The sequence below is a fragment of the Cyprinodon tularosa genome, unplaced genomic scaffold (genome assembly GCF_016077235.1).
Source record: "Cyprinodon tularosa strain WSP-4 unplaced genomic scaffold, ASM1607723v1 ctg206, whole genome shotgun sequence".
NCBI lineage: Eukaryota > Metazoa > Chordata > Actinopteri > Cyprinodontiformes > Cyprinodontidae > Cyprinodon > Cyprinodon tularosa.
In genome coordinates this window covers 1,749,752-1,777,372 of record NW_024038764.1, presented here as the reverse complement: position 1 = coordinate 1,777,372, position 27,621 = coordinate 1,749,752, and the positions used below count along the sequence as shown (strand labels likewise).

At 37.3% G+C, this 27,621-nt stretch overlaps 1 protein-coding gene across 19 annotated transcripts in view; it reads left to right on the top strand.

Moving 5' to 3' along the window:
• Positions 1–27,621, top strand: part of nrxn3b (neurexin 3b) — a 409,294-nt gene that overhangs the window by 119,286 nt on the left and 262,387 nt on the right. For all 19 annotated transcript variants that reach the window (XM_038285086.1, XM_038285077.1, XM_038285085.1 and 16 more), the window contains 2 exons: positions 1,098–1,536; positions 5,028–5,411. In XM_038285086.1, the coding sequence (XP_038141014.1) occupies positions 1,098–1,536; positions 5,028–5,411 (823 nt within the window). The remainder of the gene's footprint in view (positions 1–1,097; positions 1,537–5,027; positions 5,412–27,621) is intronic.

The following is a 27,621-nucleotide window of genomic DNA, read 5'->3' as shown; positions in this document are numbered from 1 at the left end:
TTACCCTTTTGAAAGACTCAACCTAAACCCTGGAAAACTGTGAACTATGTTTAAGTCCATTCTGTGGCTGAAATAAAAACAGAAAATCATTTGACCTTCCACTGGTAATTTCATATACATGTCAGTATAGAAAGAGTTTTGAAATTGTTATGAATTACCTGCTTCTATCTTTGAGATCCTTCCATTTTGCTGACCTCTTCTTCTTCCATTCTTCCAATGTCTCTGCTTGCCTCATGGTTCATGAACCCTCCTTATGGCTGGGGTCACCTGTGATGATCTAATGTCAAATCTTCCAGGATTATCTGTAATCCCACAGCAGTAAAATCTGTTTGCTGACAGCTGTGTTCCTACTAACAGTGTTGTTGCTTCCTGTACAAACTCTGCCCTACATACCGGAAAAAGCCTGACTTCTTTCTGAGAAAAAGGAGAAAAAAAAATTCATTTTTTGCATCAGTGGATTCCAATTTAATGCTATTTTTCTCTCTTTCTACTGTGGTGTTTTGTTGTATTTGACTTGCATGTGATGGTGATTTCTTTCCTGAATTATTATCAGGTTGGTGTAAATTAATTGGAAGTAAACAGCAATATTCTCTCAAAGTCATGAATCTCCCGTGGGCTCTCACTTTCAATTCTCTAGCTCTCTTTTTTTCGTTTTCTGTTTAGGCTTTGCAATGAATGGCTCACCAATAATTTAGCCATCACTTTTTGCTTTTCATTCACTCAGTAGATGTTCAATCGAACAGAAATGCACTTCTGCATTTGTTTACAATCTCCTTTTCAATCTTGAATAAATTGAAGCTGGAATAGAAAATCATTGAGACAAACAAATCCTTGAAGATATTAGTTTTATCGATCCAGCTGTCCTCGCATCTACAACATGCAATAATACCAGAGCGGGAGTCCATGATATCACAGTTTGCAAATGGAGTTCAATTCACTTATTGAGAAAGATTAGATTTTCATTCATGACCACACTACAGTAGATTATCAAAGGAAAATACTGGAACATAAGCTTGAGACTGACAATATTCTCTTTGCTTGCTGTGCATCTTTCAACCTTTTAAGTTTCTCTTTTGTTTTTTCTCTTCCATCCTCAGGTAGTGTACAAGAACAACGATATCCGTCTGGAGCTCTCCCGCCTGGCCCGCATTGTTGACCCTAAGATGAAACTCCAGGGCGATGTGGTTTTCAAGTGTGAAAATGTTCCCACACTAGACCCCATCAATTTCGAGACCCCTGACTCCTTTCTCGCCCTGCCGAAGTGGAACACCAAACGCGTCGGCTCCATCTCCTTTGACTTCCGCACTTCAGAGCCCAATGGATTAATACTCTTCACCCATGGCAAACCTCAGAACCGACGTGATGTGAAGGGGCAGAAGAACAACAAGGTGGACTTCTTTGCGGTGGAGCTGCTGGATGGAGGGCTGTACCTGCTTCTGGACATGGGCTCTGGAACAATCAAAGTTAAGGCCACCCAGGCTAAAGTCAATGATGGGGTGTGGCACCACGTAGACATCCAAAGGGATGGTCGCTCTGGTAAGGATGGAGAAATCAAGGGAGTGGGACTAAGGTGAACTAATGACGAGTTCGGACTGAGCTTGGATCGGTTAAACGTGCTGAGCTTGGTTCCTTACGACCATTTACACATCACGCTAGCATGGTTCTTTGCCCACTAGTGGTGATCTATGGCACTACTGCTAGGATTGAAGGAGGGAATCGAGCATATCAAAATGGCAGTGTCTGTAAGATTGAAGAAGTTATGTTCGGTTATAATTGTGATATTTCGTTGTTTGCCGAGAGTCAGTCGAAGAAGTGCAATAAGAGCCTAAGTCTCCTCGTCATCCCACACTCACACTCTTCTGAAGCCATTTTATAAAATATAGTGTTGAGAAGATTTTGATTGTTGTTTACAGCTCTTCTTCTGTTTTATGGCGGGTGGTCAAAAACTTACTGATGTGCATTACCGCCAATTACTGGGAGCTGACTGTAAGGAGATGATGCGTTCTGCTCAAGCGCTCTTTGGCTACGTTCACACTGCAGCCTGAAGTGACCCAAGTCCGATTTTTTTGCCCATATACGACCTGGATCTGATCTTTTCATGCCAGTCTGAACAACACAGATCCGATTTTTTCCAATCCGAAGCAGGCCACTTGGCTATGTGGTCCTGAATCCGATACGAACCTGATCATTTCAAATGCCACCTGTGTCTGAACGTCATTAATACCCGACAAAGGTCGAACTAGTACTAGATTCAGCATGGTCTGGTTGTGTCTGGCACGGTCCAGTTTTATTTATGCTCAACAGTTCTCTCGGCTACCGTGATAGGACCGCTCTCGGCACAGTTTCTAAAAGTTAGTGTAAATGGGGCTTAAGTCTGGCCACTATTTGTAAAAGTTTTCAACTCTAATTAGCTACGATTCTAAGAGAGGCACAGAAAGCCTGTTGTCTCCACTTTCTGTTTCTCTTTTTGTTTTTGCTCCCAAGAGCAATTTTTCAGCTTTTCTCATGATGCTGGAAAATGCACAGATGATCACAAATTATCTTAAGGGGCAGAATGATCCCAATGTTTTTGTTCTTTGGGAGAATGCTTAGCAAACCCATACCCTTGAATGAGAGCAATCCCACTTATAGAATGTATGAGAATTTTTTTTTTTCTTGGTACGATACAGGGCACAATCGATGGTCACATTTTCCTCTTACATTTTCTGAATATCACAAACATTGAAAGCTCTGAAGTTAATCTCTTAATATTAGGTTTGTTCTTTTTTACCCACTTTGTTCTCACAAAGCAACATCTAGCTTTCCACTCACATTATGTGCCCTGCTAGAAATGCAATTCTTTGTTCTCAACAGAAACAGGTGCCTGTGCTTATTTCCATCTCACTTTAAAGCCTTTTTATGGCTTACATAATGGGTTCATACTCTTAGCAGAACCTCTCCTACATGTGAATCCATTGTAATAGAATGCAAATATGGTTGCATGCTTCTGTTTAAAATGTTGATAAGATGATTTGATAATGATTTTAAGAACACCCCATTTTATAACAGATTAATACTAATCAAACCTTTTTTAGAGAGGCCTGTTGTTATGACATTTTTTATACTGACACTAAGTTTGGTCACAATTAACTATCTGTGAAAACACCCTAAACAAAAGTCTTAAAGTATTTTGGGATTTGTTAATAATAATATGATTCACTTTGTTCAACCATCTCTACCCCTACCGTCTGACACCTAACCAACAAACAATAATCTCTCAGACATAATAATAGCAAAATGCCCAACCACTAGTAAATACATTTGGGATATTCTTTTGCACAGAGGCCAGGACATTTATTTAACCTATGTGTAGTTTCTCTGATTTCAAAACATGGCTGAATACACATAAAATGTTGAAGAAGATTACATTGGTAAAAGGGCTTAGAAACTTATTTTGCCTTAAGCTCTGGTCTCTATACAATCTCTGCATTAGGTGAGATCCTCCAGAGAACGCGCTTGTTTTAGTTGCCGTGTTATATATCAGGTTGGAGCAGCCAATTTAGCCGTGTGTCAGAGCTAGCTGCTTTGATTAATCACCGGCACAGCCCCAGAGTGCGATAGTGGAGCAGAAAGTTGGATTTCTTTGCAGGGAAAAAGAGGAATGAGACAGATAAATGGATACCAGACTGAAAGATGGTTAAGAACAGGCATAATCACACTTGTGGCATGAGTGAAATGTTAATAAGGAGTCTGGGTGAATTAAATTTCACGTCCACAAAGAGCCAGGATTTCTGCTGGGCTGCAAGATTAAAATAACATAATATTTAGGAACTCATATTTCAGAGTTTTTATGTGAGCATAAGCTGAGCCATGAGGGAAAAGGGATCCTTTTTACCTTCTATACAATATGTTTTTGACCTTAGCGGAGGCTGAAGAAGATATCAAATATATAGGATATTATGTGATACGAGTAGAGTCAGCCTTCTGAATAATACATCGGTGTCTTTAAGAAAACTGTTAAAATATTTAAGGTAGCAATTAGATTTGAAAATTCACTGTAAAATTATTGATATTGTAAGCCACTACAGAACAATGAACATGCATTTGTCAATTAACAGATTTTTTTCTGGTTCCACTTATTTGTCATACTTGAGTTCTTGGGTTTATAAAGCAAATTTTAACACCAGATAAAATAATCTCATTAAATACATGTAAATGATTTCAAATTATGATTTTATATATATATATATAAGCTGGCCTCAAGTCAATGAATAAGTGCACCAATTGTTAAATCATACATTCACTCTGAATACCCATATTTTATAAAAGCTGATTATCTACTGTTAAAGCTGGGATTTTACTACCCAGAACCCAATTAAATTTAATTCCAAAAAGTTGAACCAAAAAGTCACTTAGATATGATCTGTATGACGAAATGAAGTGGGGTAAAAAAAAAATAAAAATCACACATTATACTTCTTTTTAAAAAGAATTCAAGAGGGAAAAAATAAACATATCATCAGTCAGACTTGGTGTGGTTAGTGTGATGGTCAGGGCCTGCATTGGATTCTCTGGGTCCATAAAACTTGCTGTTACTGTTGGAATCGCTAATTTAGCACACCTATGAAAAGATCAGGGGACAAATATCTTTCCATCTATAAGTTAGTTACCTTAAGGCCAGACCTACTTGGCTTGTTAAATTGAATCTGACTCTCACAAATTCCATTACTGAATGTCTGAATTCTTCTAAAATCGGTGCCGTCTCACACATTTTCAAAAATCTTTCTCCAGTCGCACAGATACAACTAAAAACTTTTGAAGGGGGAATTTAATTAGTCAGATGCAATTAAAGGAAAGGAAACAGACACAACTGGACATGTTTAAATTAACTCTGGCTTATGTGAAATCACCAGAGGCATCGTAGCAACAGCTGTTGGTTTAGGAAGCAGATTACTATGGCAGGCAACACTTGATTTAAGAAGAAATCCATCAAAAGTGGGTAAATGTTCCATTCCTGAACCTAATAATTAATTCTCTTTCCCTCTCAGGCATCATCTCTGTAAACAGCCGCAGGACTCCTTTCACAGCCAGTGGTGAAAACGAGATCCTGGACTTGGAAGGGGATCTTTATTTGGGAGGTCTGCCCGACAGCCGGGTGGGTTTGGTGCTTCCAACAGAGCTCTGGACCGCTATGCTGGACTATGGTTATGTAGGCTGCATCCGGGACCTGTTCATTGATGGACGGAGCAAGGACATCCGGCAGATAGCTCAGTCACAGAACGCAACGGGCATCAAGTCATCGTGCAGCAAGATGACAGGGAAGCAGTGCGACAGCAGCCCCTGCAAGAACAGTGGGGTGTGTAAGGAGGGATGGAACCGGTTCATCTGTGACTGCACTGGAACAGGCTTCTGGGACAGTACCTGTGAGAGAGGTCAGTTTTCCTCAAGTCTTCTTTTTAATCTCAGTGTTGTTGTTTTTTATAGAGATTTATAGAGGCAAAACATTTGAAGGATGATAAAACACGTTTGAAGCGGTTTGGTGTTTTTGTTGGACTTGAATCAGGATTTATGGTTATTTCTTTTTCCACTTCTGGCTTTTGTAAATCTTTTAGCTACTGATGGTAGCCAAACCATCACACACAGCATTTAAAATATGATATTTTAAAATTTCTACAGTCAATTATCACTTGTATAAAGATCATAGGTAATGCCACACTGAGCTCGTAAGAGAGAAGGTTTTTTCTTTTTTATTATTATTCTCAACAAAAAAAGCACCTCATGTTGGCAATTAGCGCAATTAAAATAACATGCTTTGTAAAGAAAAAACGAAATAGGTGTTGAATACTTCATGAAAAGAAATTCAAAAAGAGCAAGCTGGAAGAAATCAGAAACAGTAGTTGCTAAAAATGAATCAGGTCATGTTTTCCTGCCCCTCAGGGTGAGAAAAATGGGTGTTTGCAGATTTGCTGCTGTACAGGTCTTTATCAGGCTGGATGCTGCCAGCAGATTCAGTTTTGCTGTTTGTATTTTACATAAGAAGATTTGTTATGGGCCATTCACTTCCTCATTTTTTTTTATAATTAAATATCCATCTAATGCTAATATGGCCAAAGTTTAAAATTACCTATTGCAACAGGTGCAACAAAATTATTAATATTGATACTATTTTCAGATAGCAGAAATAATCCTTTGTCTGTTACCAGTTCAGACCGGCTTGTCTCTTCTGTTTCTTTAAAATCGAGGCACAAAGAGAGTTACCTACTGCGGATAAGATGTGACTGCTCCTAAGCTCTTTACCAAAGCTCCACTTAAAAAGGTCTGACCTTTTCCTATAAGAGTCTCTTTTAAATTGTATTTTTTTTTTTTTTTAGAAAAAATGTGCTCCATGTATAAAATGGAAATATATTCTCATTGGCTATTTTTTTACAGACACCTTTGTAGATCAGATGCATCACTAATTCCTGAAAAAAAATCCAGTTCTTAAATGCCAGATTAGGTAAAGGTTCTGCCCTTGCTATGTCTCAAGAAAAAGTAGTGACACCACAAGAAAACTGTCATAATGACTTTTTGTTTTGAAAAGAAAAAGTTATCTTCTGAGGTCAAATCACTTCAATTCATTGTTTTCTGCTGTGCAAGGTACTGCATACATGGTGTGAATAAGTTTAGAAATTAAATTTTGCTTCCCAGAACTTACTAATCAAGCAATAAGAGAAACAAATTAACTGTTTGGTTTTACTTTTTTTCATTTAGATTTGTAGAGCACAAATATACGTGTCAAAATACGTGCATAATTGTTCAGTTAGTTGGACGAGCGCTTTGCAGCAAGAAGGTCTTCAGTTTAAACTCCTGCCTCGGGTCTTTTTGCATAACATTTGGTGTTCTTGTTGTACATGAATTGGTTATTGTCAGGTACTCTGACTTCCTCAAACAGTCTAAAAATACTAATGTTAGGTGGATTTGTGTCTCTAAATTGCCCTTATTTGTTGGTGTGTTCACAATATAGTTTGTCCTGTTTATCTTTGTAATGGGTTAGCAACCTCTCCAGGATTAAAATGGCAGCTCTTTCCCACCTTTTGCCCAAAGACTGTTGGCGATAATTAACATTCCCCTCAGTGACATTACAAACAGCTGTTTTTTACATTTTTTTTTTTTTTTGACTTAATAATTGCTGTGACAGACTGGAGACTTTTTCAGGGTGTACCCTGCCTCTCGCCCCATAGACTGCCAGAGATAGGTACCAGCCCCACAGCGACCCTGTCAAGGATGGACATTGTATTCATACCCACTTTAAAATCATAGAAAGTTTATTTTATTTATTTATAAGTTTATTTTTTGTACTTATCTGGGACTCAAGAGAGCTTTAAATTTAGGTAGAATATGTTTGGTTGTTCATAAATTGTGGACTGGTAAAATTCAATAATTGACATGTACCGGTAAAATTATATTAAGGTTCAGATGAAATTTAAATATTAGACATAAGGAGTGGCGTCTTAGTGGTTAGGGCACTGCGCTTGGAATCCAGAGGTTCTGAGTTGAGCCCCACTCCCTTGGACTGCCATTCTGGGTCCCCAAGAACAAAAGACCCTTAACCCCACACTGCTCCCTGGGCACCGCACAACGGCAGCCCACTGCTTCCCAAGGGAATGGGTTAAATGCAGAGAGTTCATTTTTAAGGGAAGTGTTGGCCTAGTGGTTAGGACATAGTACCTGGAATCCAGAGGTTTGGGGACGAGCCCCATTCCCACAGACTGCCTCTCTAGGTCTTTGAGACCCTTAACCCCACAAGTTCCCCACAAGTGCGCATCCCCAAGGGGATGCATTAAATCCAGAGGTAAATTTCTCTAAAGTGAGATCAATAAAGTTAAAAAAATAAATAGACAAAGGGCTTTAAAGAATCGCCATGCTGTCATGGTTTTAAGGTGTTGTTGTTTTTAATTCACAGTTTGGAAATAATTAGAGAATAAACCAATTCAGTTAGCAATTGATATATTGGTTCAGTTCTACAGTGTGTGTATAAAACTAAGTCTAAAACACATTTTGTCAAATATATAAAGTAAAGCTAAAAGTAAAAAAAGTAAAAACTATATTTCCTCCTACCTCAAGTCTAGTGTAAAATTGACAAAGGTGGAGCTGCAGTCTTCTAACAATGGCTTTTCTAGTGAATAATTTCCTGTCTTAGGAAAAAGAAGCAGAAAAAAATGAGTCAGGATACTTCATATTATTTATGACAGCTATGCTAAAAACTATCTGGATTTCACTTTTCCTTCATATTTTTTTTGTGTCGCTTGTGATGCTTGTGCAGAGATATTAGATTTCCTGTTGGTCAAATGGGCTCTTCTTGTTTTAGTCTGAAGAGATCAGCAGCATAAAGTTTTCATGAAGCTGTAGAGATAGGGACTCTCCAGGCTGTGGGAGAGTGTGTTATCAGGGTATTGTCCAGAATCTTCCTGGCTTTTTTCACGATTTTACTGAGATCTGCTGGGTTCACCAGAGGTCCTGGAGCACTCTCAGAAGAGCCTGAGGCATGTAAAGAATCTAGCTTGTATGCCGAGTAATGAGTGCCTTGAGAGCAGGCTGTTGAAGCAAGAAGGGACATTAGGTGGGGAGATGATAATTTATCATAAGCAGAGTCAGTAGAGAATATCTACATGTAGGAACATTGCATTTTAAATACATAAAGGACTGACCTAGTCATCCTTTGTGACGACACATAAGATTGCAGGGTATCTCAGGTTAATGTTCACAGAGAGAGTGATATTTACACACATATATATATATATATATATATATATATATATATATATATATATATATATATATTAGTGCTGTCAAAATTATCGCGTTATTAACGCGTTAACGCGAGGCCATTTTAACGGCGATAATTTTTTTAACGTGAGATTAACGCTATGTGGTTTTATGGTACAATTTTCCAAGTACATCCCGCTGCAGCCTGCGGAAAGGCGGGGCTATTTTCCCCCAGTGTATGCATTTCTCATAGGCTTCAAGAGCGGAGCTCCTCAAGGGAAAAAGACGCTCATACACTGGGTAGCGCTAGTGCCTTTTCTTTAAGCCCCACCACCAACAAACAAGTTGAGTGTCTGGTAACTAGTAGCAACCTGAAATACGCTGAGAAAACTGATTACTGAGGTGAAATGGAATCTCGTAGCAGCACTCTTGCCGTCTGTGTACGCCACAGGTCGGTATCGTGTGTGTGTGTGTGTGTGTGTGTGTGTGTGTGTGTGTGTGTGTGTGTGTGTGTGTGTGTGTGTGTGTGTGTGGGTGGGTGTGTCTGTGTGTGGGTGAGTGGGTGTGTGTGTGTTCTCATTTTGGTTAAGAGGCTGAAAAGTAACTTTCTAGAGCATAGACTACCTTCATCTAGTGATGTCGGTCTATTGATTTTGATGTATTGATTGAAAATTGTTCATTATTATCTTGGTTAATTAACATCTAATGTTAACTGTACTACATTTTATAGCAGTAGGGTAAAATGCTTGTCTTTGTTCAAAAGACTGTATTAACTGTAAAGACTGTCTTTTACATCAGCCTGTTTTCAGGGCCTTTTTTTTTGGCTACATATTTGTTATTTTTTGCTACATGCCTCCCCATCTTCTTGCCATATGTTTCTATGGCATAAATCAGTATCTGTGACCTGTTTTCATTTTAAAAAAAGAACATTGGCACAAACCTAGTCTGTATGTATTTTTTTGTATGTCATCGAGAGTATTTAAATGATTTTCAATCAGGAAAAAAATGTGCGATTAAAATGCGATTAATCGCAAGTTAACTCAGGCATTGATGCGATTAATCGCGATTAAAAAATGTAATCGATTGACAGCACTAATATATATATATATATATATATATATATATATATATATATATATATATATATATATATATATATATATATATATATATATATATGTGTGTTTTGTTATAATTAAAAAACTAAGATGGTTGAGCTCATGATTGTCCCCAGTTATCAGATTAACCTTTGCTCATTTTGTTTATTTCTATAGTTTTGAGTTTTCTGAATCCAAAGAAATGGGTGAAGGAAGCAGTGATATATTGGCACTGATGTACAACAACACACACAAAAGAGCACCAGTGTGCCTTATTTTCCACCCACAGGAAGAAAAACATTAAGTTTTATGCCCCCACTACTCCGTACCCTCACATTATTCTTCCGTTGTCCCGTTCCGCTTCCGCCCACACATCGGTCTCTGAATGGTCATATATCTGTTTTCAATGAGCGCTGCTGCCGCTGGGTGATAACCCATAGGACTCCAAGTCTGGCTTCAACTTCAAAAGGTTCAGCCATTTCAGAAGAGGATTTCTACTCTCCTGTTGTAGTACATGAGCAATACAAGTGCTTCTAATGTGAAATTGTACAAAATAAAGCATTGGAGATACAGTAGATATAGAAGAATAACAGTCTAATAGAAATTATGCTTAAAGAACAACTGATCTTAGGGACAATGTTCTATGAATAACATACTTTTAGGTTGTTAGAAGTCTAAATGGAAAACATACAAGAAAGACAAAGCACATTTTGGAAATATCGGACACAATAGCAGAGCCTGATAATTACCATGCTAATTTAAGACTATTGTTACTTAATACTTGTTACAGATGTAGTTAATGAAATTAAAACATCATACTTTTTTATGCAAAAGAAGAGACATAAAAATTAATGCATAGTTAAACTTAGACCTAATTATATTTTTGTCATTGTTTATGAATGTCTGGCTCCCTTGGCTGGACTTTGGCAGGATCTATTTTGGGTGTGATGGGTCAAAGACTTGGTGACTTTTGCACAAAACATTTCACTCTAGAGTTGTTATAAGTAATTATACCTATAATTATTAAATTTTGATGTTTAAAACTAAAATGTTTGATCCTTGATATTATGTGCACCGTCATATCTTTTATTTTTTCATCTTTTTGTTTGTGTTTTACTTTGAATAGTATTTTCTGTTCAGAAATTTGTTATTTTCCTTTCCTTAAAAAGTCAATTTTATTTTTACTTTTTTGGTATTTTACCATCTTCATATATTATTGTTTTGGATGTACCTTTATGATTTACTTTGTGTATTTGCTTAGCCACTGGCACAACTGAATTTCCTCTCTATGAGAAAAATAAAAAAAAGTTAATATTCTATTCTATCATATTCTATCAAGCAGTCTGGAAAGGAAACATGCTCCATTATATTCAAACTGGTTTCATCTTCTAATTTGTGAGTAATTTTAGTTTTTATGCAACTATAAGCTTTCTTTTTCTCATTCATTTTTAAGTGAACAAGGTATGAACAGCAATCTCTATAAGCCCCAAAGCAGTGTAGTGTTTGTTATAGCTTTCCAAAAAAAGGTTAACTTTTGTCATCCCTTTGCCCAAAAAACTAGAATATGAACATTTAATTTCTAAAAAGACACTTCAGAAACATGTTTAACTTGAAATCATGTATTTTACCTAATTAATTTTGATTTTATTTTTTCAACAAAGTAGAAACCAGCAGAAGTTTCGCTTCCTGCGTAGCAACAACATCAAAGATGCATCGTGCTTCTGTAGAAAATGTAGTTTCCCTTCTATAATCCTCTTAAACCTTTTGTCTTGCCTTTAATATTTTTTAAACTCCTCACTGGCATTGAAATTAGCTATCTTTGACTCTTCTCTTAGCAAGTGGCACCTTTCGACTGGAGAAAAAATTATCAAAGTTTTTTAATTTGAGATATTGGTTAAAATAATCCAATATATAATGAAAGCCAGTATTACATGTCTATCATTTTACATCCTCTCTTCCAGAAGTTCCATGTGCATTAATAAAAATGTAGTTTCTAATAGAATGGACACGTACCCTAACACAGAAAAAAATGTGTTATTCAGGTCTAAATTTGATGAGTGTTTGCCGGTTTTCTGGAGCATGAGGCCCTGTCCTGTTTGTTGCTTTGGATTTGGTTCCTCTCTCAATACCTCTTTGACATTACCATCATTTTTATTTTATTTGTTTTATTTTAATGATCGACAAGTGCCCCAAGTTGTCAGGGTAAATTCATGTAAGTCACAATTACATCTAACACAGGCAGTGCTCACATAACGCATATTACTATATCTAAGCTGAACTAGTCTGGCATATCTGGTGGACAAATATCTATAATATAGTGTCAAACACCTATTAAAGCATTTTTTTCCAGTGGGATCTTCCCTTCTCACTGCCTTCATCTGTCAATAAACATATTTTTGTGATTTCCATTCTGACTTACAACGTTTGCATAAAAATAAATAGCATTAACCTCTTGTCCCCTTCCAGACCAGGGGGTTAGGTCTCCCCCCCAACACACACACACACTCCTCTTGCTCATCTTGGAAGATCAGTAATCCCTAAAGGTGTCCTGGTTTCCTTAGTGGTCAGGTCTCATCAGGCTGAACTACCTCCTGTTTGCACAGATGCACCACAGTTCGATACTAATGCCATATCACTTTGCCCCTCTCCTTCTCACCTGCATCAGAGATTGACCATAAAGCATGTGGAGGAATCTCATCTCAGAATACAAGTGTCAGCAATCAATTGTCTAATTCTAAACCCAAAAACAATAACCACAAAAAAGAGTATAATTACCACAAAAACACAAAGTATAATCAGTAAAGTGAAAGCTTTAATTGCAGCTATTACAGTAAAGACTCATATATCATTGTATATTTTCTAACACTAACATCGAATTGAATTGAAAATATTTGATTGATACTGTGTGGTCATCGGGCCTAACAATAACCCTCAAAAGCAGAGTATGAGGTCATCAACATGTTAGCATCAGACCTGCTACCAGCACCATGCCTGAACTTGCATTACACTTGGAAACAGAAACGTCAATGTTGTTCTTGCCTGCTGATAAAATTGTAACTTTCGGCGTGACAAGAGTGTTTTCGGTTTGAGATGGTGTGTAAAACAGCATGTGGTATTTTGTCTTTTCAAAACGAGAACACACTTTTGAGTGTCTTGAAAATCTTCAAGTCATGTTGCTAGAACAGCTCTTTCTCCTTCTGCTTCATGCTTTTCAACAGACCCCGGAGCTCCCCGGTGACAGTATCAAACAGCCACTGAGATGTATTCACACGTGGCACAGGCTCTGATCTAACTCATGCCATACAGTACATTTGTAGCTGAGAGCTACACTTGTGCTCGTGTGATGAGAGATTTGGTAAAATGATGAGATCAATGCTCTCCCTTTGGCTGTAATAAAGGTTATGAATTTACATTACAATGTTTGGCTTTTAGTGGTTTATTGTTGAAGGAATATAAATGTTTGTTTTCCTGCTCATAGTTTGAAGCAGCTTGAGATGAGGAAAGCAACCTTCTTACAGAGATATTTGATTCACATGGATTTCACTCCAGGGGTTTTAGGAAGTATTTCTGACAAAGCGTTAGCAGAGTAATCAGCAGACAGCATGAAGTCTGATCTCTATGTCTGAAATACGATTGTACGCGCTGTAAATAGATATTTTCCATAAGATCTAGTATTGGTAACATATTTTGCTATTCATCCCAAGAATTTCCCAGGCCAAAAACCTTTATTGCCATTTTGAAACAAAATTTAGTTTAGTGCAGCTTTCAGACAGTAAGTGAACATTTCTAACGTGTGCAGCAGTGATCATATGTAAACAATGTGGGAGAAAAAAAACATGGTGCAAAAAACGCATTGATGTGGAAGTTCAGAGCCTTAGTATATAAGGTGCAAACATGCAGTGTTTTGGTTTGGTGTTATCAGTGTGATACTGAGTTTTTGAACTGATTTAGAGTTTTTTTTATGATTTAGGTTTTTCATAACAGTGACATTTAAATGTCACAGGAAAAAAACATGGTCTTCATTATAAAGAAGCAGCTAATACACTTGTTTTAATATTTTAATTGAATTATTTATTTGAATATAATAGAGATTGGTATAGTTTTGACAAGGCAAATGTAATGTTTTTTCATCTGAACATTTAGTCAGGCTGCCCCCTTTCTCCTTCTTTTAAGAGAAGAAACTGATAGATAGCAGATGACATTTTTAAAAGAGTTACTGCAGACTGATCAGCTGCACAGAGGCTGTTAGAGTCGATTGAATTATTACCATTTTGCAGAAACTGGTTTAAGTTTTTTAACGCGATACAGCGTACTGCTGGAGGCAAGCTACAATAGAAACCCAACAATTTAATATAATACACTATAATATAATAAAGACAGTAAAAAACATTCACTTTTACTTGAATAGTGTCCCGTTTCTACAGCTTCAAAATTAAATTAATCTTTGCTGTCGTGGCATTGCCTGCTACTTGTTTCCCCTTACTAAACCATTGTCATTTTTATTTTTTTATTGCCCTAATGGACATGCTTTTTAGTGCGGCTGTATTTTATCACCGTCATTAAAAGGAATGTGAGATAAAAAGCTCCATCTTTGTGAAGAAGAGTAGTTGTGTTGGTGTTTCTATGGCAGTTAAGCACAGAGTCTGCTGTCTGCTGTGTTAGAATTGGAGTGAATATAATCATTAAATGTTGGGTGGTTAACTAAACAAGAAGGGAAGGACAATACAGTATTTTTATTGATTTGTTGTCTGCTTTATTTATATGTTTTTTCAGCCTTTAATATTATTGAATTGGTCTGATATTAGATTTTGATATTCTAAAAACATGCAAGAGAGGTAAAAAAAAAAAAAGCTAAACAAAGCATTTTCTTTTTTATGACACCAGTTAGTAATTCGGGGGCCATTCACCACATTTAATAAGACATTTTTGAGAGCAAAAATATTTAATTCTAGTGTAGCAGATGGAAGTAATCAAAGTAAGTACTTTAACACCACGATGAATAAGATCCTACTTTTCTGGTGGGACCTAAAAACCTGGAAATTTTCCTGCTCTGTTTACTAGAAAAAAATGCAACGTGACAGATATTTTAGAGTGTTTGAAATGATCAAAGATAGTAGCAGGCAACGACTAACAGACAACAAAGCTGCTTGCTGGTTTCTACCTTTACCATCTCAGACAACTCAACTATGATGTTGATTTCTGTCTCAATCTTTTTTTTTTTTGACTTGCCTTTCTTATATTGTGTACAAACCCGCTCCTGTTTCACTTTTTTCACATTTCACTTTTCATTGCACTCATTTTACCCCCCATCACCCTCCTACACACCCCCACCTGCAAACGCCAAGCTTTAGCTTGGCACGTTTTCCTAATCCCACCCAAGAGACATGACAGAACCTGTGATCAGAGGTCTGCCTTGCTATCACCCAAACAGATGTAGTGCCAGCATGGGAGCTTGGCTGTCACCCTGAATGTGTTGGACACATATTATCTTTTTATACACCTGCTGATTCTGATGCATAACATTTAGATCTACTCTCTCTGGGGTGTTTCTCAAAGAATCTTTCTTTGACCTTACCTTGTTTACATCATTTAGCTTGATTAGGATTAAATTATTTATAATAAGTGACACATTTGTATTTTGTGTGTTTGCCCACCGCCTTTCGAGGCAGAGCCTCTGCCCTATCCATGTCCAAAATACCTGCTCCAGGCCTTGTAGACCTATTTTTTCTGGGTCGTGACCGGGAGTTTGGGGCGGCCAAAGAAACCTGCCTGCTTGTGATCTGAATTTCAATGTGAAGCGCGACACAGTGCAGCCCCAACAGAGCCCCGTGGCACAGAGATGGGGAGAAAAAAAGTGGTCCTTGCTTAAAATGCAACACTGTTTAACTAAATTAATAAGGTTTTAAAAACATATAATGTTAAGGCTTTGCTTCAGAACATAGATCAGCTTTCTTTTTTTGTTTGTTTTTAATTTTTTCTGTCCCTTAGTTCCTGATATCGTTGTTGGGTGATTCATGGTTTAATCATTGCTCTATTTAATGAGATGCCAGAGGAAAAAGCTGGAGCTTTAAAACTGCTTGTCAGCTGGCTTAAAGAAGGCTCATACAATTCTACATCCCTTGGATGAATGAGGAATATGGCTGTGGGATATAAAATGTTGAAGTTTTCTGCTTGGGAACTATAAATATTAAATGATATTTATTGATAGCCTACAATTGTCTATTGGTCATTCATTGTACTTTTTGAAGATATTTTCGTTTCATAAAGGCCTGTATTATAGGGAAACTAATGCTAAACTATATTCAGCCTTCTTTGTAGTTAATGTGCTTTTCATTAAAACGTTTGTAAATTATTAAATCTATTTTTTTTTTCAAGCTTGAGCCTACAACCTTCATTAATGTAGGCTAATTTCAATAACCCTCACTGAATTTATTTTCCTTTATAGCCTTTCTTAAAAAAGCTAACGTTATTAATTGAACAGTTTTTTGTATACTGTATGTCCCTTTTAGTTCCCAAAATTTGCCAACATTTCCAAATACAATACAAACAAGTAAGTGTTTAAAACTATACACTAAAATAAAAACTTTTTGCTTTACATTGAGCCTTCCTGTTATCTGCTGAAAGTGATGTTTTTACTCACGCACAGCAACATGAAGTACAGGTTCGTGTTAAATAGGGTTTAGTACATCAATGTTTCATCTTTTTATCAGCAAACTTTGAGTCTCCTTCCACATGTACAGTACCAGCTGTTGCAAATAGAAAAACCATGTGGTGCTTCCAAATGCTTAAAAAGAGCCATTTTTTTTTTTGTTGTTATTGATTGGTTATTATCGTGTTAACACCACAGTGTGAAGGTCTAACATCTACCATAGTGTTTAAAACATCTGTTTTTTCAGCTTTATTATTCAAAAAGTTTTTTTGGTAACTCATCACCACTGGCCGGGGATATGTCTGTTCAGCCATGCCAGTTCTTTTCGGCCTGGTACTTAAAAAGTGATCCTAAAAAGGATTTTTACTCTGCCCGCAGTCAAAGCCACATAAAGCTAAAGTGAGAGGAAGTCATTACTCTCTCATAACGATAATGTTTTAAGGTGGGCCTTGTTCTCTCATCTTTGGCAGACAGCTCTGGGCTTTATTTCTTTTTGATTGTTACATGCCATTACTTGAAGATGATTACTCAAATGTTATTCCCCCATAAGGGGGACTCCACTGCAACAGATTATCGAGGTCGTGTTTTAGTCTCAGCTCGTGAGAAGGGATATTAATTCAAGACTTTAGGGAGATGCATTTGATGTCAAACTGAAAGAAAAGACTATCCTCAGAATTGGTTCAGCAAGCAAGTCAGTTAGTTGTCAGTCAGACATTAGGTGAGGATGTTGCTTTTGCGTGTGGATATGTCTGAGTGGGTGTGGGGGAGGAGCTTTTAGGGGGAAAAGGAGTTGCTGACAGTTGGGCATTGCAGAGGCCTGTATAGCTGATAAAGTAGCCAAGTTAATCAGGTAAATAGGCCCGTAATGAAGTGCGTTTGTCTGACGGTGTTGCCAGCCCAGTGCCAGACGATCCCACTGAGACTCTCCGCTTTCTGGCTCAATGCTACACACACCCACAGTACCAGACCCACCATATACACACATACAAACCCACTGGAGACAGATTGAATTGTGTCTAATGCATATTGCATTTTCCCTGACAAGATGCCACCGCCCACATACAGTAAGTGCCCATGTTTTCCCGGCTGTCTGTAGATGGTAGAGATAATGGCTCCAGGCCTGAGCTGATGGCTGGAAGTGTCTCCACCACAGATCAGAGATGACATCTTTCGTTACAGAGCCAGTTTCCTCAGTCGTAATGTTTTTACCGTAGATGATGCTTTGTCAGAACTTTGTTCAACAGAAGATTTGTTGCTTGGATTCTATCAAAAATCTGATTTATAATATCTATCAAATTTAATTCAAACTCTTAAGACTTTTAAAGAGAACTCATGAGATTTTTCCTATTTGTTCTCTATTTTTCTTATACATTTCAGAGCACATAAATGTATCAGATGTGTCATAAATGCTAATCACGAGCCTTTCTAATTCTAGCCTTATTTTGCCCCATATTCACTCATAATGGCATGAAAATAATAGGTTTCAGCCAGTTCTTACACTTTAATCACAGACAGTAATTGTAGATCAGAGAGACGAGGTGACATTTCAACTCACCACCTTATGAGAGTTAGCAACCTGGAAATAGCCTAACCACTTACATTGAGTTTCTAGAACAGACTTTACAGTTACTTTAAAAAAAAAATAAAAATTATATGACTAATGGGGGGAAATATAAACCCTTAGTGTTGTCATCTCATTTTGCACATCTAAAGCCCACTTCAAAGGAAAAATTCGAGAGGATTAACTGAGCTTTATCACCGCAGGAAGATATGATCATCATTCAGTGCCTAATTTTAACGCTGAAGTTGTGCTAATCATCACCTATTGTGTCTTTTAATGTCTGGCATATGTATATTTAGAAAGTTTTAAAGCTTGCAAGAATCAGTGCAAAACTGAAACCCTTAAAGGTGGGAAGCATCGCAGCTTTCACTCTGATAATCTGATCATCTTCCTAAAGAACGTTTAAATTTAGACTTGTTTTTTTCAGATATGCAAACAACCTTTTCTAGCATTGTAATTTAATGCTACATATAACTGGCTAGATGCATTTTCTGCCAACAAAATTAGAAAACTGTTTAAATGGTACTGCCCTTGCACAAACCATTTTTGATCGTTAAATGTATTACAATGCATCGTTTTAGGCTTCAGGTTCAATGTATAGTGTATGCAATTTTGAAAATAAAACAAAGTTTACAGAAAAAAAAATTCCTTGGCTTCCTTTTGTTGTTCTATCAAAAATAAGATCCACTACAAAACCAAAGCCCACCTGTCTCCAACCTATTCATTTCTCTGCCACCCTGTAATTCTCCATTGCCGGTAGTATTCTCTCACCCTCTCATATCCTTTCTTCTCACCTTAAAAGCAAAATAGCTACCTTTGCAGGAGACTTTTATCCCGGTGGACCGAGAAAATGACATCTCAAGGTCTAACTGGGCTATCAGGCCTACAAACTCGTACATATTGTGCACGAGACAACAAGGGAGCATGGGGTGTAAAATGGAGCGTGGCAGACACAAAGGAAGGGGAGCAGAGAGAAGAACGAGGGTCATTCAAAAAAAATTGGTAAAGCGACAGGGCAGAGACAGTTGAGACAAAAGAGCTACAGGCTCAAAGGAAATGATGGTTGATCAATGAGCCATGCAAAAAAAGATTCAGGTTTCTTATAAATATTTTCAGGCCTGAACTTAAAAGTTGTTGTATGATACAATATATGGCTGATCCATTGATATCCGCAGTGTAAGTGACATATTGGAGATGACATGGCAGGTTTTTAGAAATCTTTAATAATAGGATACTGTATAATTAAACCTTCTGCACCTTTCATTCTTAATTTCCAGATCAGCAGAATAAAACCAAAATGTCTACCTAATGCTTGATTGAAAATGTTGAATAGCTTTCTTCATCTCAGCAAGCAGACAGATAAGCAATCCAGCCCTGGTTACTTAGGACATACAGAAGGCAGCAAGTGTTTCTCTGTCAAACTTCGATGTTTTTTCACGGATGAGTCACTGGATCAATGGATCACAGCTGGGACTAAGTTTAAGTTTGAAGATAAGAGAGTGGAGCTACCTGCTGGTTTTAGCTACTCGAGATTCCCTAACAGATAAAGAAACATCGTCTTTTAGGTGCCTTGATGTAAACAATATAAGGGATTTTCTAGGATTTATGCCAAGCACAGCTGATAAGACTGGACACATCTTTTGAGTGAGCTGAGGCCGCATACACTCTGTGTCATTGAGTTGACCAGCATTAAAATTCTCACTTGGAAGTTTTTGTGACAAGGATGTTGGTACTAAGTAATATCAGCAGACATATCCATTTATTATGACTTATATTTTAAAATGATCACTGTAACCTTGCTGAAATGCAAAATAATCAGAAACCAATCATTTTGAGTACTGAGTCATTGCATTAAGAGTATTTTTTTTAAAGAATTAAGTCTAAAAAAGAATAAGTAAATGAGTCAACCCATTTAGTTTTCTTATTAAAAAAACAATCAAAAAAGAATATAGCTCTATCATTACTAGGCTTAATGATCGTAAACCTTGGCCATGTCTCAATTTCCCACTGCTGGTGTTAGAGTTAAAATTGCTTTTTCATTTTTTATATTAATACATCAACAAGAATATTTGTGACTAACAATATCCAAAACTTTAGATTTGATAAATTTACCCTTTTTTATCAACTATAATAAATCACCTGTCCTCCTATCTTGGCAGGAAAAGCATTGCTTTTGCAACTAGAAAAATGTGGGGGTGTGTTTGGGATGGTGTGGGTTGTAGTTGGGGGGGATCTGGGGAGCATAACATAGTCACAACATCCAAAGGAATGGGGAAAAGTAATATACTTTTATATCTGTGTCTTAAAAGGTGACAGCAGTCACTGTGATACTACGAGATGTTTGACTAAGTTTAGAATAAATGTGCCAGAGAGCTGCGATGCAGCTTGAAGTTTCTACTACACACTGAGCTTTTGATAAGCATAGAAGCATGAGGGACATAAACATCTGATCCTTCTTGTCGATTTTGTCTCATGCGTGTTTGATAAAGAAAATAACAAAACAAAAACGTCTCTTTTTATCACAGATCAGCACTAGCGCTACACTCTAACAGAGAGTGAGGAGACTAAGAGTGTCGACCCTCTGAAAAGACTTTGTTAAACCTAAATAGATTTTGATGGAAAGTTTTCATAGACTCCCCAAAGTATGTATTACAACTAGTGTTGCGCCAAGGCCATATTTTGGCTCCGATACAATACCCGATACCTGGCTATGCAGTATTGGTTGATAACTATGCCATTTGTTTGAAATTGACGTGTGTGTCTATATATGAATAACTGCATACTACTTGGATGTAAAATAATTGCCATCATGCCTTTGTCAAGCTGCTGCCTACCTTTGTGAAGCAGGAAAAATACTAAAACAAAGTGAATCCAGTAGAAATTTGTATTGCCTACCTGGAATGGGTGACAATAGTTGAATAAACTTTTGGCTCTCAAAATTGTATCTGTGCCCTATTTGATAGTACTTGCCAATACCAATACCACCAGTTTAGTGCTGGATCGGGGCCCCGCCCGGTACTGGTATCAGTGAAACGCTAATTATAACTTGACGCTTTTTGTTGAAATCATAAAATGTATTGCATAAATTGCTTGAATGTTTGGCCACTCTTAATATAAGAGTTTTTACATAGAAATTGTTTGGTTTCCTTTAGTAGACTTGACTTTAATGCTTATTCATCAATTCTCTTGAATTTGCTTTCAGGAAGCACAGAAAGCATATTCTAAAACTTTTTTTTTTCATTACTCTCCTGTTGGGACTAAGAATCCTTTAAAGTGTTCACCTATAATCAGTATACATTTGTAGCTGTGGGTTCTGTGAATATTTGAATGAAACAAAGTAAGGCTTTGTTAGTCAAGTCATTCAATCCTAAGCACATTTACACAATTTATGTGTCGATTTCCACTGGGAACTTAGTATTAAAATGTAGATGGACAAATAAAAAAAGAGTCTATCTAGATGTCCTGCTGCAAACAAATGTACTTTTGCATTGCATTAATATACTATAATTTATGTGAAAGACTTGTGACCCTTTATACATTTAGTAAATGCTGCAGAGATTTTCAGCTTTTTGCCATTTCGCAATTAATGCAGGGATGCTTTTGAAAATTTAACAATAAGTGTGCTTATTTTGAGCTTCGGCTTAAAAATGCCTGAGACAGCACATTCAGAACCGAAAATGTCTGTTTGCCAGCTCTCTCATTTCAGCTTTGTCTTTTAACGCTTATCTCCTTCTCAAGGTTAAATGATTTTGGAATTGTCTGCAGTAATTGGTTCAGTATCTTCCATATCATCCAATGTTTTATGTGCTTTTGAAAGAGGAAAGCAGAACAGACTTTTCTTTTCACTAAAACAGATTCATTATAATTGTGCTGTCTTTTTTCCATTTCATGAAAAGTGTTTAGGGAAGCTGGGAGTGTAGATGGAATTTTAATTCCCGTGGTTTGCTGCTGTGGCAATTTGCCCTCAAAACATCCAATGGCAACGGAGTGAAACGTCCTCTCCTCCCCTCCATGGTCCCGCTGAAAAGTTTTGGGTTTTTTTGTTTTTTCCCTGCCAATAAAGATGAAAGTGTCCAGCCTCTGGTGCTAAACCTGTGCCGAGGTGTGCTGAAATGCAATACCAGCTCAGTGGTGCCTAACACAGCACTGTAGAAATTTATAAAGAGCTATAAAAACAAATGAAACAGAAAAAAGAATGAGGTGGCAGCGGAGAGCAGGGGAACATAGTACAAAGTGCCGGCTGCTAAAAATACCAGAGACTTGTTTTACAGTTTTCACCCAGGAGAGCACCGGATCTTCCCGTATTTTAGAACGATCTGTTCATTTAGGATTTTTCTACCGTTTGGAACGCAACGCTGTTACTCCCTAATCCCCATTTGTAATTAAATGTGTGCTGAGAAAGTGTGCCAGCCTGGTTACGTAAAGCCACGCTCTTCTAGTGACACATTGTACAGAATGTACACCATCCATCTATCCCTGCTTTCTCCTCTTTGTTTCTTACCTAAATCTGCCTTTTTTATTCTTCTTCTTTTGTATGATTCTCTCTCTCTTCCTCCGTCACTCACACAGAGAGGAGAAATAGAAGAGGTTTAGAAAATCAAGCCATGTCTGGCCATGTGAGAAATTGACAAGTCTCTTAACTTCTCCCAGCAGCATAATTTTCAGAGAGACTGATCTTTAAGAAGAGAATGGTTTATAGACAGGGGGTATAGTTCCTAACTTAATAAATGCAGGCTCAGCAGTTTATAGATAGAAATGCGGTTAAAACTGCATAACTTTGCATTATGTTAATAATAATATCTTTATTGTGAAACCATTTAGTGAGTCTGACATCCATTACCTAATGTCGGTCACATACTGCTTTACCCTGACAAAAATCTAATTACCCATCAGCCTCTGATTCAACTTGTTTATCTTCAATTGTCTTTTTTTTTTTTTTTACTTTGTTGCCTCATTATTTTCGCTTTTTCAAACATGATGCTGAGGCTGCAACAGAAATGGGAGACAGATTAAGTTGAAAAAAAAAGTCTAGGTTAATTTATAAAGTTTCATCCTGGAAAAACTTTGCAGTGCGAAAGCTCCCTGTGGGCGAGGACAGGGCATCAGGCAGTGTGTGTATCAAACAATCAATGGGATCAAACAGCCTTTTACCTTTGAGGAAAGGAGCCTTTCAGCAGCACACAGGTGCAAATCTATCAGGCTGACGAGCCCTCCGCCCTTGCTCCCTGCAGAAGAAGAGAAAAACACAAACAGGACAACTGGTGGACTGGAGTTTGTGGTCACAGTGAAAAGCAGTTAGCTGTTGTTGTCTGTGCTGCCCTCTCAATGGCTTTCAAGGTGCGCCAAGAGCAACTTCACCTGGTGAGGGGAGAAAGTAGGAGCATCTGGAAGCTGCAAGTGAAGCTGCTGTTGCACAGCCATAAATGTATGGAAATGATATGTTACTAGCCATCTTATTTGAAGAGTCTATATAATGCAAAATCAGCTGGTAATCAAGTGATATTTCCCTTGATTCATGCATTTATCGTCATAAGTTCTGCTATCGGAGCAGCAGCCCCTCCATGTTCTGTGAAAACAAGCAGATGACAATATATCTGTAGGTGTGCCCTCTTCAGGAAACGCCTACCTTAACACTGGAAACACTTTCTTCAATTAGAAAAGGGTAATGTGAGGCAGAACATGATAATTCTGCTTCAAAGCTTAGAAAAAGGGGCTCTTTTAGCAGCTAATCTAGACAAATGATCTTTTTGTGGCTTATATCTATGTCGTGAAAATCTGTTTTTTAGCCACAAGAGGTGTCAAAGTCCCATGTATTCAGGGTTGGGAGAAAGAAATTATACTTAATAAGGAATTAACACTCTGGATTGCTAAGGCATTTTTTAGTATATTGTAAAGAAAAGAAGCTGCAGGAGACTGGATGTTTCACAGAAGTACACAAGTTTCAATATCCTCATAAATGAATTGTATTTAGAATTGTTTACCTTTATCTGTCAAGGAGATGGTGCTTAAATACCGATATCACTAATCCAGTTTTAATTAGTAAAACATTTAAATGCCTACAGTACATTGAGTTGCCCAGCTTAACTGTGCAGCTTAAGGTAGGTACCCCTACAAACTGGATGGAATCCCTATTAGAGACTTCAAGATCCCCAGAGCTGTATTGCTGCTTAATCAGTATAAAGGGAATATGAGTGATGGGTATATAAGTTTTTATTGCCTCTTTCCCTGAATGTCTACAGCAATGCTACCGCCATGGCATCTATCCCTGATTGTTTTCCCACAATCCTCAAGATAAAGAACAGATGTTTCAGAACCTGCAGCATCCGTTTCAGCCTTTCTGTGGAGGAGGACTTTCATCAGTATTTTCATTCTATAACCAGCATGAAAGGATGCATGCTGGTAATTGTATGGAAATACACAGCAGGGTTTTGTTTGGAGCAGCCCTGCAGGGCATCCCCTTTTAAGCAGGTCTTTCCATCAGTGTGTTCAATTGGCTCAGCTGAATATAGATAGTCCATTGAAAAGGAATCATGTTGTTCAAATTTGAAACTGTTTATCGTTTTTTTTTTTTCCTTCGGTGGATAAAGCTGGCACTGAATCTAGAAATTGTTTTAGATGAGCCCTGTGAGCTGCTTTGCTCTCCTTCCCTCTCTTCATTGCTAAATATAATCCAAGCATGGTGGATATTTTGCATTCAAACGGACTATTATACATATCACTTCTTCCCTTGGTCTCCCAGGTCTCCTGACACACATGCAATTTGGAGGCATGAACGCCTCTCTGTATCAGGGAGCCCTGTTCCTGAGCTTTTTTTTTAGCAGTTTTTTTATTACTCCACTGCACAGAGGCCAATTCTCTTGGAGATCCAACCACTGCAACAACCGGGTTCATCCATGCTGCACTTAGGACCCAGATATACTGTCACTGCATCGATAAACATTTTATAATCTCATTACTGAAGTACTGAGCATGATCAAAACTTTTAAGGTGTCACAATAAACTAAAACACAGTGGAAATCATCCTGATCTGGCTGCACTGGATACAATGTATCACAGACGCTGAAAAAAACCTCCATATTTAGCTGTCTTTAATGTTATAATGATCTCGAAGTCCTGTTTTAAGAGGTTCCAGTTCTTATTGGTATTTTCTGAGTTGGAAGTTTATATGTTTAGGGATGACATTTTTCTCTACACAGCAGGTGAACATTATGGGAAACAGCTTACGAGTCACTCTTCTTTAAATTTTCTCAAATCAGCAGTCAAGTGTGTGCTTATGTGCTTCCGCTACAACCGAAAACTATGCTACTCATCAGTCACCACAGACCACCATTAATTATAAAGTTTTAAACCCCTTGAGGAAAATGCCTGCCTGTTTGTTTTGAGCAATTCATCTTTTGGTGGCATTAGCTACTAGAGGGGCTGTTCAAAGTCACCAATCCATGATTTTCTTCTCCTATGAATTTAGACATTCTTGACATCTTGACAAGCCACAGAAAGCTGCAGGAACTACATTAGTTTATGATCTTTGCCACCTTTTATTATTGTGTGTTTCAAAAGTATGAATATAAGCTGTGCTGCATCTAAGTTTGAAAATGTTAAAAATGAACAGTGTGTAACTGGGAAAAAGAAGCTGTCTGAAAATCTGCAATTGTTAACGATTTAAGAGGTTAAAAAGAGAATGATGCGTTACAAATCCAAGTTCTTCTTTATTATAAAATAACATGTTTCCTTATGTTATAAGTTTAATGTATTTAATTACACCTGCAAAATGGAAATGCTTATTGTAAGGAAAAGTTTATTTAAAGTTACCTATACTTGAACAGGGTTAAAACAGAACTGATAAAATTCTGAAGTTTCTTTTTTATTTCACTAAATTCATATTTTAATTCTTATACATCATGATGCTGTAACAAACAACCCTCACTCACATGTTTGGATTGGAAATATAAACCTAACTGCACCACCTATGTTTTTGAGCCTAACAAACAGCCAATTAAAAATTACTTAAAATACACTTTTTCAGCAGGTAATGTAAAAATAAAGAGACCTTATGTCAGGTGAAGAAATCATCTCTGCCTGCCAACACTTATTCGAACTGTTTTTCAGCTTTTTGAGAAGCAAAAAAAAAAACTGCTGATAAAATGTGCATGCATATGTAGCTATATCAAGCATGGGGTTTCTGCCTGTTTATCAGGTTGAGATGCTTTGAGAAAATGGTCAAATGCTAATTAAGGTTGAATAATAACAGGAGATTCTGCACCAACATCAACAAACACGGATTTTATATCTCTGGTAGCACAATAAAACAGCGTTTGATTCGACTTTAATGAAAATAATTTGGCAACATGCAGCTATTGCTTTGCAAAAGCTGGCTGAGTGAATGAGTGTGAATTCAAGCTCAGTCATAGAGAGCAGATTCCAATGGGACCCGTGGCCCTATGATGATTTATTACCGCTTTTCTTTTATGCCAGTTTTTTTCTTTTTAGTAAAAATACTGAAATATGACCAGGTATATTTAAAGTATTTTTAAAAAGAGATCAAGGACTAAGATCCATTTAAACTTTTGCATTACTAAAGTGTTCACTGATTGAATTTCTCTCTCTTTCCCCATTCATTTGTCTCAAAAATGTAAATTAAGTGAGGATTATAGTTAAAAGCATCAACACCTACAGGGAAAGCTCAATAATCAACTAAAACTTTGTACTTTCTTGAGGCCAAAAAAAGTTATTTTAACCTGAACAGTTGGCGATAAATTTAATAGGATGAAATCAATGTAAAAAGAAATGTATGAGTGTTTGCATGCACAAACTGAAAATTATTTTTACCAGCTCACTCCCTCATTCCAGCCCTGAATATTGGTGAAGCTCATCACTTAATAGCGTTCCTCCTCCTCCATCTTCTCCTCGAGTTGGACTGGTAATTATGTAAAGTGTGGGGTTTATTGAAAAGCACACACTCACAGCACACACACACAAACACACGCTGAATGACAAGCAGCGGCTTAATTAGCATCTGAAACGACATCCTCAGTCCTGCTGATAAGTCTCTTAAGAAATGCCAAATTATGGAGGAGTAAATACGGAGGCTGCTGTGTTTTGTGTGGGGTGTGTTAATACAGCTTTAAACACAACCAGTCTGCCTTCCTACCAAGTTCTGTCACCTGCTTTGTCACCAGATGTGTGTTATTAGCTCAGCACTATGTATGAATGATGGTTATCTCAGCAGCAGCTCTCCCTTTTCATGGAGCTCCATGTTCTCTTTACCACTGAAACACCATGATTAGTTCATAGATTTGGCTGCTTCTGCTTTTTTTGCTTTTTTTTTTCTCCAACCTCTAGCTCTGCTGTGAGAACTGTTATTAATCTTTGCACAGAGTCACAGCTTTCTCTGATTTACCCTTATTTCTCAGACAATAAAAAGCAGAGGAAATGTAGTTCATATATATGAATGTGTGGTTTTAATTGTGGTTAGGCTTGTGGTGTAGGATACTTATACTAATTCAGGACTGAACAAAACAGAAAAAATCACTGAAAAACGCAATAAGGTTAATCAAACCGCTACTATACACAGAGTACCAGGTGCAAATGAG